This window comes from Hyperolius riggenbachi, chromosome 1, assembly GCF_040937935.1.
Source record: "Hyperolius riggenbachi isolate aHypRig1 chromosome 1, aHypRig1.pri, whole genome shotgun sequence".
Taxonomy (NCBI): Eukaryota; Metazoa; Chordata; class Amphibia; order Anura; family Hyperoliidae; genus Hyperolius; species Hyperolius riggenbachi.
In genome coordinates, this window is record NC_090646.1 from 218,585,248 (window position 1) to 218,605,214 (window position 19,967).

Here is a 19,967-nt window from a genome sequence, read left to right on the forward strand (position 1 = left end):
TTTAAAAAGGGATAGATAAAGATGAGAAATATAAAAAGATAGAAAGATTTTTTTTTTAAAGTGACAGTTTTTTTTTTTTTGTTTTTTTTTCTTTTGGGGGGGGGGGGGGGGGGGTGTAGAGGGGGGGTGGAGACAGTAGAGAGGGGCGGAGGAGAGTAGAGTATAGGTAGTAACAGATAGGAAGAAAAAGATCACAATAGATCAGTGATCAATAGATCAGTAGGTAATAAATGGCCAAGGAGAGGGAGAATCAGGGATTCTGGGCAGTATGGGGTTAAAAATTCAGGGATGGAGGGCAAATTTTATTAAAAGGAATTCCTACCAGCTTATCTGTCAGTCTGTCTCTCAGCTCCTGTCACCACAGAACAGTGATTGATCTGTGTGACAGGAGCTGAGAGACAGAGAGAGGGAAACCTGTTATTTACAAACATTATTAAGAATTCACATTGTTACTGGATGTAACTATGTGAATTCTTTACTTCCTTTGCTCTGATTGGCTCAGAGGAGCGCTGGCTCCTCTTCACCAAACAGCACGGCTTGTAAGCCGTCGGGGACGAGCGCGCACCGCGCGCACCACGCGGCCATGCGCGCGCACACGCGGAAGTGCGCCTGGACGCGGACTCTCGTCCAGATAGGCTTTAGCTGCCGCTGCCTGGACGAGCTTGCTCGTCCATTTAGGCTGAACCGGTTAATCAAACCACTGATTAAAACTCACTCAAAAAATGCCATTCATTTATCAAATCTGTTTGAAGTGAACTCAAGATCTCTTCAGAGGTTTCCACATCCTCCTGACCTCCACTGTTTCACCACGTGGACCCCTGGAACATACTCAACAAGAGCATGTTACATGGCTGCACTCCTCTTCATGCACGGGCGTGGTCATACTGCACCTGTGTGAGCGCAGTAATCTGGAGCCGCTTGTTCACAAGCAGCTCCATACTTCTGCGCAGGCGCAGCACGGCCAAACTCATGCATGGTGAACTACTAGATGGTCCTGGGCATCGGCGGTGGTCTCGAAGAGGATGCGGGAAGCTACCCTCTTCAAAGGTAAGCATCTAATTTTTTGTCCTTAGGTTTGCTTTGGGTTTGCTTTAAATTTGATCAAGAACATGAGGATCAGAGAAGTATACTGTAGATTGATTACAAGGTCAACCAAATATCTAGTATTCTGTGGTAGCCTTTAATGCATGAGCATGGAATACTTGTTCCTACTTAACTCCTGCTGTAAATAAGACAAAAAATTATTCATTACTTTTCTTTAACACACAGATACTCAGTAAGGCACCAGCTTTACACTGCACTGAAATTATGCTTAAGTCCTTTAGCATTGCTTCAGCTCACATATGCATTAATTTCCTCCGTGTAAATAGCCACAGAAATATTCAGATATTAACTGCAAACAAAAGGAGGTGCAATCAAGCAGACAACAAGAGTACAGCTATTGTCACGGCAGTACAGGCACTTACATTGGAGGAGTATTGGATTTACTTATTAAGTCATCTTTCAGTCTGATCAGCTCTCTCAATTTTGGATATTCCTCAAATCGGTCTGCTAATCCTAAACAGAAAATCGAAGAGGTGTTAACAGGTTCCTCTAAACAATGCTAAGAAATACACAAGCAGGCAATCATGGGTTACACAGATGGCAGATGATATAAACCAATCCCACATGTGTCTGGCTGCTTTTAGACAGGAAATTATTAAAGGGCTAATCCCTTAAAGAGATTCTGTACTCTAAAATTCTTACAATAAAAAGCAGACCATTCTATTTATTATGTTCTCCTGGGCCCCTCTGTGCTGTTTCTGCCACTCCCTGCTGCAATCCTGGCTTGTAATTGCCAGTTTTAGGCAGTGTTTACAAACAAAAGACATGGCTGCTAACCAGCATGTGATAGATTGAGAGAAGCTCAGTCTGTGACTCATACAGAGCCTGGAGGGGGCGTGGAGAGGGTGTGTATAGCTTCTTCCTATCACAAGCAGAGCAGCACATTCCAGCCTGAGCCAACAAAGCTGATCAAGGAAAGAAGATTAGATTATATAACAGAGATAATACAGCCACTGTGCAACTAGGAAAGGCTGCAGTAAGACAGACCACATTAGAACAGGTATAGGAACTTATAGGATAGAAGAAATAAGGGTGTCTCTTTAACACTGTGCTTATAAATATACATGATGTACATTTCATGTCTGCATTCGGGGGGCAGTTCATGGAATAGTGGTGAAAGAGCATTACATAATATACATTAATATTATACATTATATTAATACACTACACATTCACAGGAACTCCCATGGAATTAATGTAAATCCCCCTAATGACTGCCATATAAACAATGCATTTTGCAGGATCTTCACATTCACCTCACTCAGGATGAGTACCATAACATCTATAGTAATCCTATAGCATTGCAAATGTGAAGGCTGCAGTGGTAAACCAATTACCAACTTTATAGGTAACGGAACATACCAACATCTCGGATAAAGTTCTGAGGCCGCTGTCCTGTGTCAACAAAATGCTGGCAGTAATCATTATGTGGGTTCAAGCTTTGCGTTCCCTGGAAAGAAAGAAAGAAAAAATGAAGGTATAAGTAGAGGAATGAGATGACAAGAAAAAGCTTCACATAGAGGAATCCATTCTCAGATTAACGAGCTCCATAGTCGAGCTATATTATGTGGAAAGAAAAACGCTTAAACCGGTGGTTCTCAACATGCCATAGCGCCCTGGCCACGCCTAGCCACGCCTTCCCTCCCTGCAGAGTTGTAAGCGGAGTCAGTGAGTTAACTTACCTTCCTGCAATGTAGCTCATTTTCAACACCCCATGTGGCTCCCGCAGTGTCTCTCATCACATGAGCTGCGATAAGATACCACTGGAGCCATAGAGGCAACTGTAGCACGGAGATTGAATATTATGAATAGGCCGCTATTTGAAGCTGTATTCATAATGGCACCTGCTTCCACTTCAGACTACCCAATACTTGGGGGTCACCTATGGCTACCTAATACTGAAGGGGGGGGGGAGGGGTGTCACCTCTTGCTACCTTACACTGTGGGGAGGGGGGCACATCTGGCCACCTAACACTCTGGCAACCCGATTACGTGTGTGTGTGTGTGTGTGTGTGTGTGTGTGTGTGTGTGTGTGCGTGCGTGCGTGCGTGCGTGCGTGCGTGTGTGTACCTCTGTCTAACCGCTCTCCTTCCACACTTCCTCCCCTAACCAATAGTGTAGAGCAGTGGAGCTTTATGTGCTCCAGAGTCAGGTCAGCATACCTCTGCCTTCTAAGGGGACTAAGCATTTAAGTCATCTTTCGTAAAGGGTGCCTTGAAAAAATTTTCATCAAGGAAAAAGTATGAGAACTACTGACTTCATCAGTTTCCAAGACAGTAACTTTACTGCTTAAACATGCATTTGCAGCCAATGAGTCAGAGAATAACAAATTTCCGGACAACACATGTTTAGCAAACTGAAGCCAAAGTGGGTAGTGTACTATCTTTGTAGAAAATACAATATTTTAAGCTCCTGTTTAGTTCAAGCACATTCCATGACCTAAACTCAATATTTTCTGCCTAACCCATTAGCACGTGACATGTAGATATGCTTGAATATATATTTACGGTACATGGCTGGCAGAGAGCATTCGAGAGTCCCAAGCTCTGAAACTGACTTGTACAAGACAGGAGTGACCCGAAAGTTATATCATAGCCAAGATGGCAGCCGCGATTTTTAAATTGAACAAAAACTATTTGGTGCACAATGGCGGTTCAGGCATCAAATGAAAGAGGAGAGCACAAGCTACAGAAAGGTATGCATCTTTAAGTACTTTGCAGTACTGGTCGGAGTCTTCTCATGACACTCTCCACCGCAGTTCACAACTCTCTACTTAAGTGTCTAAAGAAGTTATGGATCTTCCACTTTCTCACACATTGATATCACTGTAGGCAGATGCATATATGAAAACCGGACAAAGGGGAGCCACAAGGGGTCCTGCAAGGTGTTTAAGAGGAACAGGGCCACTGTAGGATGGCCAGGAAAGATGCAGATATACAGCCATTCTGACAGAAAGAAAAAAAAAATGGAACAAACATTCAGATAATGAAGTAATAACATCTAAGTCTATAGATGTGTTCGGATGCAGGATACTGCAAAACTTCAGTTTTACTAAAGCTATAGGCCTGATTCACTGAGACAAACAGGCACCCATAAGGTGGGCTTTTTTCCCTAATATATCTACAATAACTTTGATCTATTTAAAGAGAATCTGTATTGTTAAAAAATCGCACAAAAGTAAACATACCAGTGCGTTAGGGGACATCTCCTATTACCCTCTGTCACAATTTCGCCGCTCCTCGCCGCATTAAAAGTGGTTAAAAACAGTTTTAAAAAGTTTGTTTATAAACAAACAAAATGGCCACCAAAACAGGAAGTAGGTTGATGTACAGTATGTCCACACATAGAAAATACATTCATACACAAGCAGGCTGTATACACCCTTCCTTTTGAATCTCAAGAGATCATTTGTGTGTTTCTTTCCCCCTGCAGCTATCTTCCACTGAAGTGTCAGGCTGTTTCTTCCTGCAGAGTGCAGACAGCTCTGCCCGTATGTAATTCATCAGTATGTGAAAGCCCAGCCAGCTCAGAGGAGGGTTTATCCAGCTTGTAAAAGATAAGAGAGAAGAGAGAAGCTGCCCTAATCTAAATAATACACAGGCAGTGTGCAGAGAGGGGCCTGGAGGGGGAGATGCATCACAGAACCACAACACTGAAGAACTTGGCAGCCTTCCAGACACAGGCTGACAAGTCTGACAAGAGAGAGATAAGTTGATTTATTACAGAGATGGTGATAGTAAAACGTGCTGCAGTAAGCCAGAACACCTTAGAATAGCTTTTGGAACTTGTAGGATGATAAAAAACAGGATGCAATTTTTGTTACGGAGTCTCTTTAAGAAAAAAAATGAAGTCTTAAAAGCTGTGAGTGCATGGATGCCTCTGCTCACACAATTGCTAATTCTCTACATTGCCAGCCACACTTACTATGGCCTGATATGGCTCGCATTATGTTTTTAAAGCCTTGCCACCTGATCTTTAATATAGAATCCAAGCCCGGTTCTCAGCTTTATTTACATTATCTGATCCTCTCCAGTTCTGTAAAACTGAAATAAAATCAGGCTCCATATCCCTGCATCTGGTAATAATAATGTTTTTAAGTGTTTGGCAAAACCAGGTATTACAAAATGAATTGCCAGTAAGAATTCAAAAGGACTCTGGGAAAATGATCTTATTTGGCTCTGTCCCTGATTACATGTCCAAAGTAAAATAATGGTTTCAGACAAGTCAGTAGGCTAATTGACTTTTCCATTTGTGAAACGTGAAACCATTCGATGGAATATATTAGTAACCTTTCCACATTAGCATGAACCTTTGATTTTGTGCCGTCAGCTCCACTGCCCCTTCATCATTCTGTGTGACAGCCATTTCCCCACAAGCTATGCTGTTTGTTGCAAGCTTACATTTTTGTGTAACCTCTACCCTGCTATTCCAATATGCAATAGGCATATGGAGAAATCAGTTCACACAGTGCCCATTTTAACATCCGCATCCAATCAATCAAAGCATGGCTAACCAATGGAATTCCTCTGCATTACCAACCACAACAGAACAGCAGTTAACCTCCTTAGTGGTATGCCTGACACTGTCGGGCATACCGCTATCTGTCCTCCTGAGTGCCCCCCTCTGAATAAATGTGCTGTAATATCTGCAAAACCTTCTGCTAGCACTAGGCTAGCTAGTAAATGAGTCCTGCACCCTCCGCTCCCCCCCTTTATACATTACCCCCGCCCCCCCCCCTGGATCCAACGTTGTGCAGCCTCCCGGAGCGGGCTCTCTATGGGGAGGATCGGGTTTGCGCATGACGTCATGTGCGATCCACCCCATAGTAAAGACCGGAGCTGTCCGGGGAGGCTGCGCCGATCGCTGGATCCAGGCTGGGTAATGTATAAACGGGGGAGCGCTGGGGATTGGAGGGTGCAGGACTCATTTACTAGGTAGCCTAGTGCTAGCAGAAGGTTTTGCAGGTATTACAGCACATTTATTCAGCGGGGGGCACAAAGTTGCATCACCTCCTGAGCGGCGTAACGCTCAGGAGGTTAAAGAGCGACTTACTGAAAGATAGTCGCAGGGGAAAAATATATATCAAGACTTTGCATATTGAGAAGTTAAAAAATAGTACTTTGATTAATAAATGATTAATACACTCCATGTAATTTGTTCACATTGTTTGATCCTCTGTGAGCCTGCAGGTCTACATCCTTAGTGCTGGCAGGCAAACAGCACAACAATGCCATCATCTATCCTCCATGAGCCTGCAGATCAGCATCTTTAGTACTGGCAGGCATGACAAAAAAAAACAAAAAACTGAACAGCACAAAATGTTGTTATCTATAAAAAATGAGAACAGTGAGGTACTGTTTTCTTGCCAACAGCACGTTATCTCCCACAATGCTTTGAGGTTCACAGATAGGAAACTCATTACTGTGGCCAAAACATCTGTGGGAAGGTTTCAACTCATTATCAGCCTCATAGATGTATCCCTGATGAACTATTAAAAGAAAAGGTACATTTTTTTTGTCGGGAAAAAAGGGTATACGCTAAATGGTATAAACTTCAATCCTGCGTTAAAGTTGTTCTTTAAAAAAAAAAAAAAAGTGTACCTGAGGTGACATGTGACATGATGAGATAGACATGTATGTACAGCACAAGCATACAAACAGGGCTCAGGAGTCGGTACAAAAATCCACCAACTCCGACTCCTCAGTTTGGGATTCCACCGACTCCGACTCCTCTAATTTGCATATTACAATCTTGTTGATTGAAAGTATGTAACATGAAATTCGTCTCTTAACTGCCAACGCTTAGGAATTTTAAGAGACAACTGAAGTGAGAAGGATATAGAGACTGCCATATTTATTCCCTTTAGTCATAGACTAAAACTAGTCCTTGGTAAGAGTACTTGTAAAAGGTACAGACCGGAACAGAGAACATCTATCAGGCCCTAGGCAATGTAAGTGTGGGTGCATGTAAGAGTGATGTGCAGGTTCTCTGCAGGTGAATAAGGGGATTCTTCCTCTATTACACATTCTTCATGCACAATCTGAACCAGGTTTATGGGTGACAGACAACACCTCTGTGTTCAATGTGCACAACATTCTCAGTTGATTCCCTGCAGCTCTGTGGGGAGTGCATATGTAGAGTATAGTACTACTGTGTAACAAAGTAAATCTGAGACAGATAAAATTAAAGTTTTATACATAACTGGGGCTTCCTCCAGCCCCCTTCAGGCTAATCAGTCCCTCACTGTCCTCCTCCGCCACCTGGATCTTCTGCTATGACTATGAGTCCAGGGCCCATATGCAATTCACTTTTTCTCCATAGTTTTCTCCTAGGTGATATTTTTAAACTTGTCAATAAAATGCCTTTTAAGCCACCACAAAGCAAGAAAATACTCAAAATAAATTTGATAGTACTTATTCACCTACTTTATGGTACTTTTTTAGTTGAAAAGTGCTGGAAAGTTATTTAAAATTGAAGATGAAAAATTATCTCCTAGGAGAAAACTCAGGTGAAAAAGAGAATTGCATATGGCCCCAGGTGCTTGAGCCAGTCTGGCGTAGTGCGCATGCACACACTATTGTGCAGGTGCAGAACGCTCCTGGCTGTGGAAGCGGCCGGACTGCGCTGACTGGCTGAATTACCAGGACTCATAGCAGAAGATCCAGGTGGCGGAGGAGGACAGCGAGGGACTGATTAGCCTGAAGGGGGCTGGAATAAGCCCCAGGTATTATAAAACTTTTCTTTTCATCCTTCTCAGGTACCATTTAATTCGTAGTCACCAAACCAAATGTTAAAGAGAATCTGTATTGTTAAAAATCGCACAAAAGTAAACATACCAGTGCGTTAGGGGACATCTCCTATTACCCTCTGTAACAATTTTGCCGCTCCTCGCCGCATTAAAAGTGGTTAAAAACAGTTTTAAAACGTGTGTTTATAAACAAACAAAATGGCCACCAAAACAGGAAGTAGGTTGATGTACAGGAGAGGAGCCCACACTTTTTCGGCTTGTGAGCTACTTTTAAAAATTAGCAAGTCAAAGTGATCTACCTATGTACAATTTTAGGAGCACACTTGTATATACAGAATGGAAAATATAGTGGGGTCGGGATCTACCATGAAGGCCTTCGCGATCTACCGGTATATCGCGATCTACCTAATGGGCACCCCTGATGTACAGTATGTCCACACATAGAAAATACATTCATACACAAACAGGCTGTATACACCCTTCCTTTTGAATCTCAAGAGATCATTTGTGTGTTTCTTTCCCCCTGCAATTCTCATGCACTGAAGTTTCAGGCTGCTCTTTTCTTCCTGCAAACAGCTTTGCCCTTAGTATGTGAAAGCCCAGCCAGCTCAGAGGACGATTTATCCAGCTTGTAAAAGATAATAGAGAAGAGAGAAGCTGCCCTAATCTAAATAATACACAGGCAATGTGCATAGAGGGGCCTGGAAGGGGGAGTTCATAGCAGAACCACAACACTGAAGAACTTGGCAGCCTTCCAGACACAGGCCGACAAGTCTGACAGGGGAAAGATACATTGATTTATTACAGAGACTGTGATAGTAGAAAGTGCTGCAGTAAGCCAGAACACATTACAATAGCTTTTGGAACTTGTAGGATGATAAAAAAAACAGGATGCAATTTTTGTTACGGAGTCTCTTTAACATATCAAATTATTTGATTTCATGAGCAAAGACATTTGCATAAATCAGAATCAACGCAGAATTATTTCCATCTCATCTCTATTAGTGACACGGCTACACATCAGGCTTTATACTTACAGCATAGATGTTATTTAGTATATATAAGAGATTCCTGTGTACACATCATATATACAGTCACAATCAGATATGTATATCTGACTTCAAAAATACAGGGACTGCTTTATTGAAGCAGCACAAGTAACTAATTTGGATTGGTTTATTTCATTTTTGTGGACTAAGCACAGCTATTACTGTATGTATAAATTATTTATGATGACTATTATCTGAGAAATAGAACATTTTATCATATTTTCTATTTTAATTACAGTTTAAATTCATTAGGAGTCGGAGTCGGTGCATTTTTTCCCGACTCCGATTCCAGGCACCCAAAATTGCCCCGACTCCGACTCCACAGCCCTGCATACAAATAACTAGACTGTGCTCTTTTTTTCTACTTTATCTGCCTGAAAGAGATAAAGATTCAATTATGTAAGTAACAGTTTCCCTCCAACAGGGACACAGTGGGATTACAGCGTACCCCTCACTGAGAGGGAATTAGTCCTTGTTCACATTATAAATTGCCAGCGCTTTCGATTTATGGGGTGATTTTGAAAGCGCTTTTTCGGCTTAGAAAAGCACTTTTCTAAGCGCTTTTGCAGAGCGCATGATATTTCACTTTGTGACGTCAGTCAGGAAGTGAACTCTCTCACCCGGAAATTAACCACTTTACCCCCGCCCGTACGGATTTCTCCGTCCCTTTTTCCATCCTTTAACCCCCAGGGACGGAGAAATCAGTACTTTCCGCGTTCCCTACGCTGTCCGCGCTCCCGCTCGTAAACACGCCGCCCGCCGCTAGTAAACACGCCGCCGCCCGCTCGCCCGGAGATCAATGAATTCCCGTTCGTTGATCTAAGCCCCGCAATGATCCGCTGCTCTCCGATGGGCAGCGCGATCATTGTGAAAAATAAACACTCACAGCCTCCTTATACTTCCTGCGAGCGTCCGGAACTACACCCTAAGCATTTTTCACATAGAAATAAATGAGGGTTACACAAAAAATTAACTCATTACCTCCCACACTCCCCCTTTTTTTTTTGTAATTAAAAAAAAATTCAAAAATTTACAATTAAAAAAAATACATAAATAGTTACCTTAGGGACTGAACTTTTTAAAGATTTATGTCAAGAGGGTATAACACTGTTACTTTATAAACTATGGGCTTGTAATTAGGGATGGACGCAAAACTGAAAAAAGGCACCTTTATTTCCAAATAAAATATTGGCGCCAAACATTGTGATAGGGACATAATTTAAACGGTTTTATAACCGGGACAAAAGTGCAAATAAATTTCATGGGTTTTAATTACAGTAGCATGCATTATTTAAAAACTATAATGGCCGAAAACTGAAAAATAATTATTTTTTTCCCCACATTTTTCCTATTTTCCCATTAAAACACATTTAGAATAAAATAATTCTTGGCATAATGTCCCACCTAAAGAAAGCCTAATTGGTGGCGGAAAAAACAAGATATAGTTCATTTCATTGCGATAAGTAATGATAAAGTTATAGACGAATGAATGGAAGGAGCGCTGAAAGGTGTAAATTGCTCTGGTGCTCAGGGGGTAAAACCCCTCAGTGGTGAAGTGGTTAATAAATACAATGTATTATTCATCAAAGTGCTCTGGAAAATCGCCATACAAATTGCTTTTTCAAGCACTTTGCGATTTCCCTATACCTTTCATTGAACCAAAACGCTCAGAAAATGGTACATGTAGCGCGTTTGCGATTTTAATAAAATCAAAATGCTCACATGTGAACACTGTCATAGGAAATCATTACACAAGGGCTTTTAGTGCGATTTGCAAAATCGCGAGCGCTTCAAAAAAAACCATAGCAGCCATCAAACCTTCGCTGGTTTGTGCCCATATACAATTACCGTAACTTTTTCTCCTGAGTCACCAGTATCTCCTAGGAGATAATTTTTATCCTTTCTTTAGAACACCTTTTAAGCATTTTACAAATATCAAAGTAACTAAGAGTTGGTGAAAATGTACTAAGTATTTTCTTGTGTGCTGGTGGTTTAAAGGCATTTTGAGGTGTGAAAATATCACCTAGGAGAAAACTCAGGAGAAAAGGTGAATTGCATATGGGCCTGTGAGTGCAGCGGATAGATAAAAAGGTCAATGGTTCATATATTTTAGCTCTGTGACATAGAAAGACTGAGTATCTAAAAAAGGTCATATTTAGGAGTAGGACGAGAGATACATACAATTATTTAGCTTAACAGTTTAGTTTCCACTCAGGCTCAATTTAAAGCAGAACTGCAGGCAAGCAAAGAAAGCACTCTAGCTTACAACAAAGCCACATTGAAAGTCTCACTAATAACAAATTACGCCAAACATGTACATGTTGTCCACAAATTAGTTTAGAATATTCTTATTACGTTGATTGTGAAGTACTAAACGACCTGCATACTGGAGTTATTTGTTAGGAGTTAATGTATACTATATACAAACACTAGTTCGAACTCGGCTCTGGCGTGCATTCAGGCCAGTCTTGGGTCAAGAAGACATCATCTGTACATGTGTCCCCACAAGCTCCTTTAAAGATCTGACAGTGTTGCCCCCAGTTACCACTTTGGTGGGCCTCCCTTTCCAACACAGCCTTCCATAAGGAGAACAAGAGTGCAGTGGATGCTGGATGGAGAAGAGATTGGCACTGACTGAAGAAAGAAGCCCAGCGATTTAGGTACAGAAGAAAGTTAGCTATGCACCTCTCAAGCACTTTAGATTGTAAGCCTCTGGCAGGGTCCTCCACTCCCTAGTGTAATCTACAGGATCATGTGCTCCTGTCCTATGACAGCCTGTACTTGTATTACTGGGCCTACCTAACCAGCCCATATCGCATGATCATGTATTTTGTACAATTTGTATGTATAACTGTTCTATGTGTATAACCCTATGTATGTCATCCTTGTATCATTGTATATATTTATTATCCAGCGCTGCGTAATATGTTGGCGCTTTATAAATACAATAAATAATAATAAAGCACACTCTGCTGCCAATAGACTCTGCAATTAAGCCAGCATGGGGGTATCTTTGGTTCAGCCAGGGAGGATGGGGGAGGGGTCAGAAGGTGTTCTAGAGTTTAAATTTAAATAAATAAGGCTCGGTTCACAAACAGCCTGTTCGAAGTGGATAGACCAGTGTCTGCTCCAATGGCGTTTTGTGTCCGGTTGGGAGTCTGGAGAAGGTGCGTTTCCACCACAGCGGGAAACGCATCAGCTGTCTGGAAAAATCATGCAGGTCAGATTTTTGCGTTGCGGATCCTGTAACAAATCCATTACTAACTGACAAGTGTACATGGATGTTATTAATACATAGAATCTGTTCAACTGTCTGTTCTAGCATTCTGCTGCAAAAAGTACCAGTTTTGAGTTGCTGCTGATCTCGGGACATCAATGTACAAGAAGAAGCATGATAACGGTTAGAGATATCAAAATGCTGACATGACGGACAAAGCTAGGTATACTCATTTCCTTCTATACAGCTGTGTTTGCATACTCCAGTATAGCCACCAAACTGATAATTCAGGGACCGCCTCAGTGCCCAGCATCTACAAATTCATGCGTTTTAAAAATACACCGCTTACATCATTGTTAACACTATTACTTTGGTTTATGTTTTGCTGTCAAGTTTATTTTACTTTAGTAAAAATGAAACAGGTAAATGAAATGAAACAGGTATTTTGCTATTACCTATAAAGCACCAGTGGGGAAATACAATGCTGTTAAGCTGGGTGTTCACTGTTTGTGGATGCTTAAGAACTCTGCACATTTTACCACAGACAGCACTTGATCATCACAGTGAATAATGATGTTGGTACTCAATACCAATATTTATTTCTGGCCAGTGTACAGTAAAAGGTCAGTGAGTAATGACACCTGTGATAGAAAGCTGAAGCGGGAGATAGTTTCTGCCTTTTGGGTTCAGTCATCAATAAAAAAAGCAAGCCAAGAAATACGGAGGCTAAATCATGTCAGGACTGTAATGAGCGCTTAAAGTGAACCTGAAGTGGAAATAAACTGATGAGATAAAATACTATAGCTATATAAAATAGGACTTACTTGAAGTCTTAAATTCTTATTTAGTTTTAGAAGATAAAAACTTGAGTTTGCAAATTTAACTGTCACAATATTTCTGTTACTTAAAGTGAACCTCAGGACTAAAAATCTACTCAGCAGAACTGAAAAGGCTTGGTGTTTTTTTTAACAGTTTCACAGCATCAGAACTTTGTTTTTCTTACCAAACCATAATTTTTAGCTGCATTTTTAGCTAAGCTCCACCCATCAAAGAAAACTGCCCGGGCTTTTTTCCCCTGATGCTGTGCAAAGCATAATGGGATTTCCTATGTTGTTATTCACGTTGCCTAGCAAATGGGAGGGGTGATCAGCACACAGGACAGTTGGAACTGTGTCTCATGCTCCCTGTCACCTCCTTTCAACCAAAAAGATGTCTGCATTCATGAAATCAAACATTTGCCTGTTCTTTTAAAACAGGGTGGGTAAGAGATTATATTACCTATCTATTTTAGTTAACATAACTAAAGTAACTTACTGACAGTATGTTTGTTTAGGCTGAAGTTCTTCTTCAACACCAACTACTTAGTGTACATTGTGCAATTAGCGAGGTCCATGTTACACTACATGCGCAGCATGTGTTACTCAGTGCTCATGCTACATAGCTGGCATAAGTAGTAGTAAGATTGCTCCCGACGCACCAATTTTTAATAAATATGGCCCTGAAATATTGGATTCACCAAGAGGCAATCGTGAGACCTGTGGTCTGTTGCTGCTGTACAGCCATGGAAATTACAGCTTTAACCAGGGATATACAATGATTAAACTGGCTGCCACACTTAATTTACCTAGATGATTGCTGCCATTGCTGTCAGTTTCAGCTTGCTGCCCCAAAACACATTCTACAAAATGACTGTTTATAATTTATATTGATTAAAATTATCCTTTGAATACCTTGATACAACAACTTGTCGTGGCTGGATAGTTCAGTAAGCCAGCACCTATTCAGTAAGGAGTCATTAGGCAAGACTTTCAAACACTGGCAGGGTGGTCTATTGAGCGAGCCCTTAGTGGCTGCAGCTCTCAAACGCAAGAAGAGCGCTATACAAATGTTAGGAATATTATCGTGGCCATTATCACCAATCATCTGAGCAGGCCAGCCGGTCTCTGTTGCTTGTCATTTGATTGTGGGCGCATGTGCAGAGGTTTGTGTGTGGTGTGGTGGCTATCCCATACCATTTTTAAATTAGGCTGTTAATTTTATTTATATAGCTGTAATTTCTTTTACATAACTTGAATCTCTAAATGTGCACAATTGATTCACTGTTTTGTCCCTTCCCAATCAAACATGTTGTATCCACAGCAAGCATTTTTTCATTTTTAGGTTAAAATATAACTGATTCTAGTACATTTTTACCGTGGGTGCTTGCATGAAACTACAATCAGACAAAAGCCTATACTAACGTTTCAGAAAAACCACTATGTTTCTGCATAACCCAGATAACTTCTGCAATCTTGCACAGCACACAATAAATAGTCATTCCGCATATTGCTGGCAAAGAAATTCACTGCTCTGTGTTCTGTGTTTGTTTAGCCAGATCAAAGAGTCTAATTAGTTAACTTATCAGCAGCTCTGATTAGACTGCAGGAGCACTGCTCTGGTGGCTCTGCCTGTAAAGTAAACACTGAGGTTTAACCTTTTCGGTGCTCCATACAAAGTGAAACACAGTTAAAACATCAGGGTTTTTTTTTAGGATTTCTATAAATTGTAATAAAGAATTGTATTCCCATAAACCTTACAATGCTGTGGCGAATCTTTTAGAGCAGAGAAGAAGTTCTGAGTTTAGTTTCACTTTAAAAGAAAAAAAAAAATCTATTCCATGTTTGCTGTATCACTTATGATACCCCCACTGGATATGTTTAGGATTCCTAGGAGATACCTCAGCCCCTAATAAGCTGGATCTAAAGATTCAATGTTGTCAGTAAAAAATGAATTGGAAATCAATCTCTAATCAGGACACATGCATCAGTGACAACACTCAGAGAAGTGACTTCCTCTTATGTCACATGATAAGACAGCAAAGGAAGTGACATCACTCCAAGAAGAATACAAACAACCATAAGGCTCCCTGCACACTGCAAGCAATTCCGATTTTTTATCGTGTTTTTTTTTTACATCCGATTTTTTTATTGTTACTGCATGCTGCATTTTTTCCTCCGTTTTTCTGTTGATTGTATTCAGGGAAAATCGGAATTGCAAATTGGAATCGGAATCGCAAAATGGACTTGCAGTGTGCAGGGAATCTAAGGGAGATTTTAACCTTTCCCCACTTCATATAGAAACAAAAAGAAATTCAACTTTAATAGTCAAAACCAAACACTGGAACAGGTCAAGTAGTAGTGGCTTTCTTACCTTCAAGAAAGTACTGGAGTCTTTGTAAATTTCTTCTTTATAAGGCAAATTTTCTTCCTCCTTTTGTGGTTCAATTGCATCCTGGAATTTAGATAAAAAGGACATAGGTGTGTTAATAAATTTTCAGTTTTGTCAGATACCACACTCAATATGTACTAGGAACAATTATTTAAAACCATTAACACACACAAAGAAAATACAAGCAGAATCACAAGGCAGTTCCAAAGTTAAACAAATATTGACTAAAATATAGAGCTTTAAATTGTCCCAAAAATATTCCATATGCATGCACTGAGCAGGGAGACTTGTAGGACAATTGGAATCAATCTGCAGAAATTCACACTGTGTAGTATTATATGCTTGAAGTAGTGCCGTCACCAGTGCTGGGGAGCTGGCTTTAGCAGGGCCTCCACCAGGACACCCAATAAGAGGTGCAATCAGCCTCATGCCATTACTATGTTACCAAAGTAAGTCAAAAGTCTCTTTGGGGTCGTATGGACAATCTTCTCAATATAAAAGTACCGGTATATACTTAGGCCAACATGCAATTAAGGTTTCACCTTGTCACCAGCAAGCAAGAAAAGTCTCTAAATTTTAATACTGCTTTATCACCTACTTTGTGATCCTATTTCAATTGAAATGTGCTGAAAAGTTATTTTAATGAGAAAACAAAAAGTTATTACCCGGGAGAAAACTCGGAAAAAAAAAGTTACATTGAATAAGGGCCCTTGTGTAAAGTGCTGCAGTTTTTTTTCTTATTGTATAACTGCTTTTCAATGACATGAATTTACTCACTGCTTCCATACAGTTGATCATTTTAAAAAGTCATTAAAGGGGATGGATAGTGATTTTTCTTCTATTAATACAAGTATAGAATTTAGTTAGGAAGATAGTATACAATAATGGTTTTTAGCTTGTTCTACTGTTTAAAGTAAACCTAAACCGAATCAAATAAAAACATTTTCATTTACATGGGGCTTCTACCAGCCCCCTGCAGCCGCCCTGTGCCCGCACCATCACTCAATGATCCTCCAGTTGACACCCCCCCCCCCCCAAAGCAACCCAGTTTCGTTTTAGAGTGACTGGCAATTCGATGGCCAGTGTGCCCGAATGGTCCTGGCTGCCACATCCTCGTTCACTCTCCATTCCCCAGGAGCGTACTGCGCATGCACAGCATGAGATTTCCTAGTACTGCACAGGAAGCTCCTGGGGACAAGAACGTGAACGTGGGTGCGCCACTGACACTGGCCAGTGGCTCTGAAACTAATTGAGCCGCAGCCGCAACTGAGCATTATACCCCATTCCAGAAGCAAGAAGTGGGATGCTGAAATAACGCAATGACTCCAGAAGACACCAGAGACCTAGACAGGAGCCCCAGCAAGACATGCATAGAGGAAACTGACACAAACTTGGATGAGTATCCTGGCACAGCCAGTGTGAACCCCTGTTTGGTTCAGGAGCTTTTCCACTTCTGCTCCAAGTTTCCTCCACCTGACTTGATAACTCAGTACAATGGAGTATGTATGGCAAAACAGGATGGTCAAAATCAAAAATCCTTACTAAATCCACAAACAGGAAACCTCTGTGGGGAAGAAACAAAAAAACAAAAAACAAAACAAACAAAACAAAAAAACTTGTCCAAGATCCAAATGACAAGGAAAAGCTTTCTATTCACATTTATACATGCACACATACGCAGCACATGAAGCACATCACTTTCAGATGCAAGTCAAGATCAGTTGTCAAAGTCCTCAGTGACATCCTTGACAAGTCCAGGCACTCCAGCCACATAGAATAGAACAGTAACACATGCTTCTCTGCAAGGAAATAGTCAGAAACTGTATAGAGTATGAAAAGGCCAGTCCCATAGCTCATGTTTCTATTCTCAAATAACTCTAAAATCCAAGAAAGTGAAAAAAATGGGGGACTCTTTTATATCTATAAGATATTATGTCACTGTAGCAATACCTGGTTCTGTGCCATCAATTAAACTGTGTATAGGAGCTACAGATGTACAGAAGGATTCTTTGAAACTCTGTACACACACAAGAAAAAAAAAAAAAAAAAAAAAAGGGATCCACATGGTCTCTTGAACTACTGACAAAACAAAAACAGGAGCCCATCATTGTTCATTCTGTTTGCAATAAAAAAATAAAAAAATAAACTGTGCTTTACAATTGATTGAACATAATACTACTACTAATAATAATAATAATAATTAGAAACACAAATAAAAATGGCACGAAAACCATTAAAATATAATGGGACATTTGAAACAAACTGACGAAATAAAGAATTGTATTTATAGTCTTAGGCCTCATTCACATTAGTGCGTTTCTGTCTGCTTCTGTCCGCTTTTCAGCAACATGTATCAATCTGCAACATTGATGTGCTGATAAAAAGCAGGCAGAAGTAGACAGTGTGAATGAGCCCCCATTCACATCACACAGATTTGGAAGTGCGTATGATGTGCGACACGCAAGAACGGCACAAGGGCATAGACAGCCCTTCTGCCGTTCACATCATATGCACTGCGCAGCAGTACGATGTGCTATGATGCGCTTGCATACTGCTGCATGCATTCTGCCCGTAAGCGTTCCGATCACACGCCCATCTGCACTTGTTAGATGTAAATGAGGCCTTATGCCGTGCATACACGGCTCGTTTATTGCACCGGATCGAGCCAGCGGCTCGATGCCGGCGCCTCCCCGCTCGTCCGTGCGGATCGATTGCCGCTTGTCCCCGCCGGCGCTTCCTTATCACCGCTCGATTCCCTGCCATTGTCCGCCGGCGGGAATCGCGCGGGCGCGGGTCGAGCGGCATGATCGGGCCAGCTGAATATTATCAGCTGGCCGGATCAGCTGGTCGATACACGGTACAGAAACGTACAGTGTATCCCCAGCATTAGGCCTCAAACAGGATTACCCTGGAGTCCCATATTCTTGCTTAGGAACTAGACCTTAAAAGCATAGGTTTGCCTTTACTGTCTCAGGTGAATGACAACAGTTTTGTTTTTCAATGTTTTTCCTCTCCCACTCAAATCTTGAACTTTTATCTGTTGTCTGAACCCAGAATAGTTAAGAGGCCAACATTGGCACTCCAGCTGTGGTGGAACTACAAGTCCCATGAGGTATTGCAATACTCTGACAGCTCTAAGCATAACTTAGGGAGGGAGAGGCATAATGGGATTTGTAGTTTTGTCACAGCTAGAGTGTCAAGGTTAGCCATCACTGATATACACTTTTAGATTTCTGGTAAATTGTGTAAGCAATCAATACGTTCCATAGGATAGTTTACCTACTCTACAACTTTGCACATTTAGCTATTAGTTTTAAGCAGCAATCTTTTATTATTACTTTTTATTCATATAGCGCCAACATCTTCTGTAGCGATGTACATAGTACAAAAACAGACAGTAGTTGGGAGCGTAGATATATGAGTAGTTCATTACATTGTACCACCAGCAAACCAAGTCCACATAATTACAGGGTGGTGCACAAAAGACCGTCCGGCTGCTTGTCATGTCGCGTATACAGCAGGGCTGTGGACTCTGAACAATTTTTTGGGTCCTGGAGTTGGAGTTATAATGAAAATGCACCAACTCCTAATAAATTAAAACTAGAATTTAAAAAAAAATATGATAAAATGTTCTATTTCTAAGATGATACTCATCATACATTATATATACAGTAATAGCAGTGCTTAGTCTACAAAAAATAAATCAATCAAAAAATAGTTACTTATGCTGTTGCACTAAAGCAGTCACCAATTTTCATTTTTAAATCCGATATACAGTAGCAAGAAATAGTACCATATATACGCGCATATAAGCCGCCCCGCGTATCAGCCTAGGTACACACTTTTCCCTCAGAAACCAGGAAACAGTGCTTGACTCATGTATAAGCCCCCTCCCTCAGTATAGCCCCCTCCACAGTAGCCAGATGTGCCCCAAGGATGATACAACTGTGTCTCTAGACTCCACTAGATGGTGTCATAGATATGAGACACAGCGATTGCCACACAGGAAGAATCTCTGATCACTGCACTGCTGACACTTGTTTGCACGCTCCAAAAGCCAGGGAACACAGGTAGTATTGAGCAGAGCACTCTACACACCATGCTGCAGGGGATGGGGGCATGAACACAGCAGAGAGCCAGCTGGCAAGAGCAGGATCACTAGTGCACAATCCTAACGTTCCTCTGCCAGGAACAAAACCTGCTCCACCAAACGTACTGCTCCGCCGACTTGCATATAAGCCGAGGTGGTAACATTTCAGCACATTTTTTGTGCTGAAAATTTTGGCTTATATGCGCTTATATACAATATGTGAATCCTTTGGAATTATGTGGATTTCTGCACAAATTGGTCATAAAATGTGATCTGATCACATTTATGAACAATTTGTGCAGAAATTCACATAATTCCAAAGGGTTCATGTACTGTTTCTTGCTACTGTACCTATCTGACTGTGACCATATACTGTATTTGATGTGTACACAGCAATCTTCTATATATAATAACATCTCTGCTGTAAGAGCAAAGCCTGAGAAGTTGTTGTGTCACTAGTAGGGATGGTCTGCAAATAATTCTGTGGTGATTACATTTATACAGCTTGAAAATGGATCAATTTGCACCTTTGCAGGAGTTGGGTGGTCCATT

General features: G+C 41.0%; 1 protein-coding gene across 2 annotated transcripts in view; it reads right to left on the reverse strand.

The window, feature by feature from the left end:
* Positions 1-19,967, reverse strand: part of METTL14 (methyltransferase 14, N6-adenosine-methyltransferase non-catalytic subunit) — a 57,450-nt gene that overhangs the window by 22,542 nt on the left and 14,941 nt on the right. For both annotated transcript variants that reach the window (XM_068280648.1, XM_068280639.1), the window contains exons 4-6: positions 15,308-15,388; positions 2,467-2,554; positions 1,467-1,557 (exon numbers count right to left, since the gene is read on the reverse strand). In XM_068280648.1, coding sequence (XP_068136749.1) covers positions 1,467-1,557; positions 2,467-2,554; positions 15,308-15,388 — 260 coding nt within the window. The remainder of the gene's footprint in view (positions 1-1,466; positions 1,558-2,466; positions 2,555-15,307; positions 15,389-19,967) is intronic.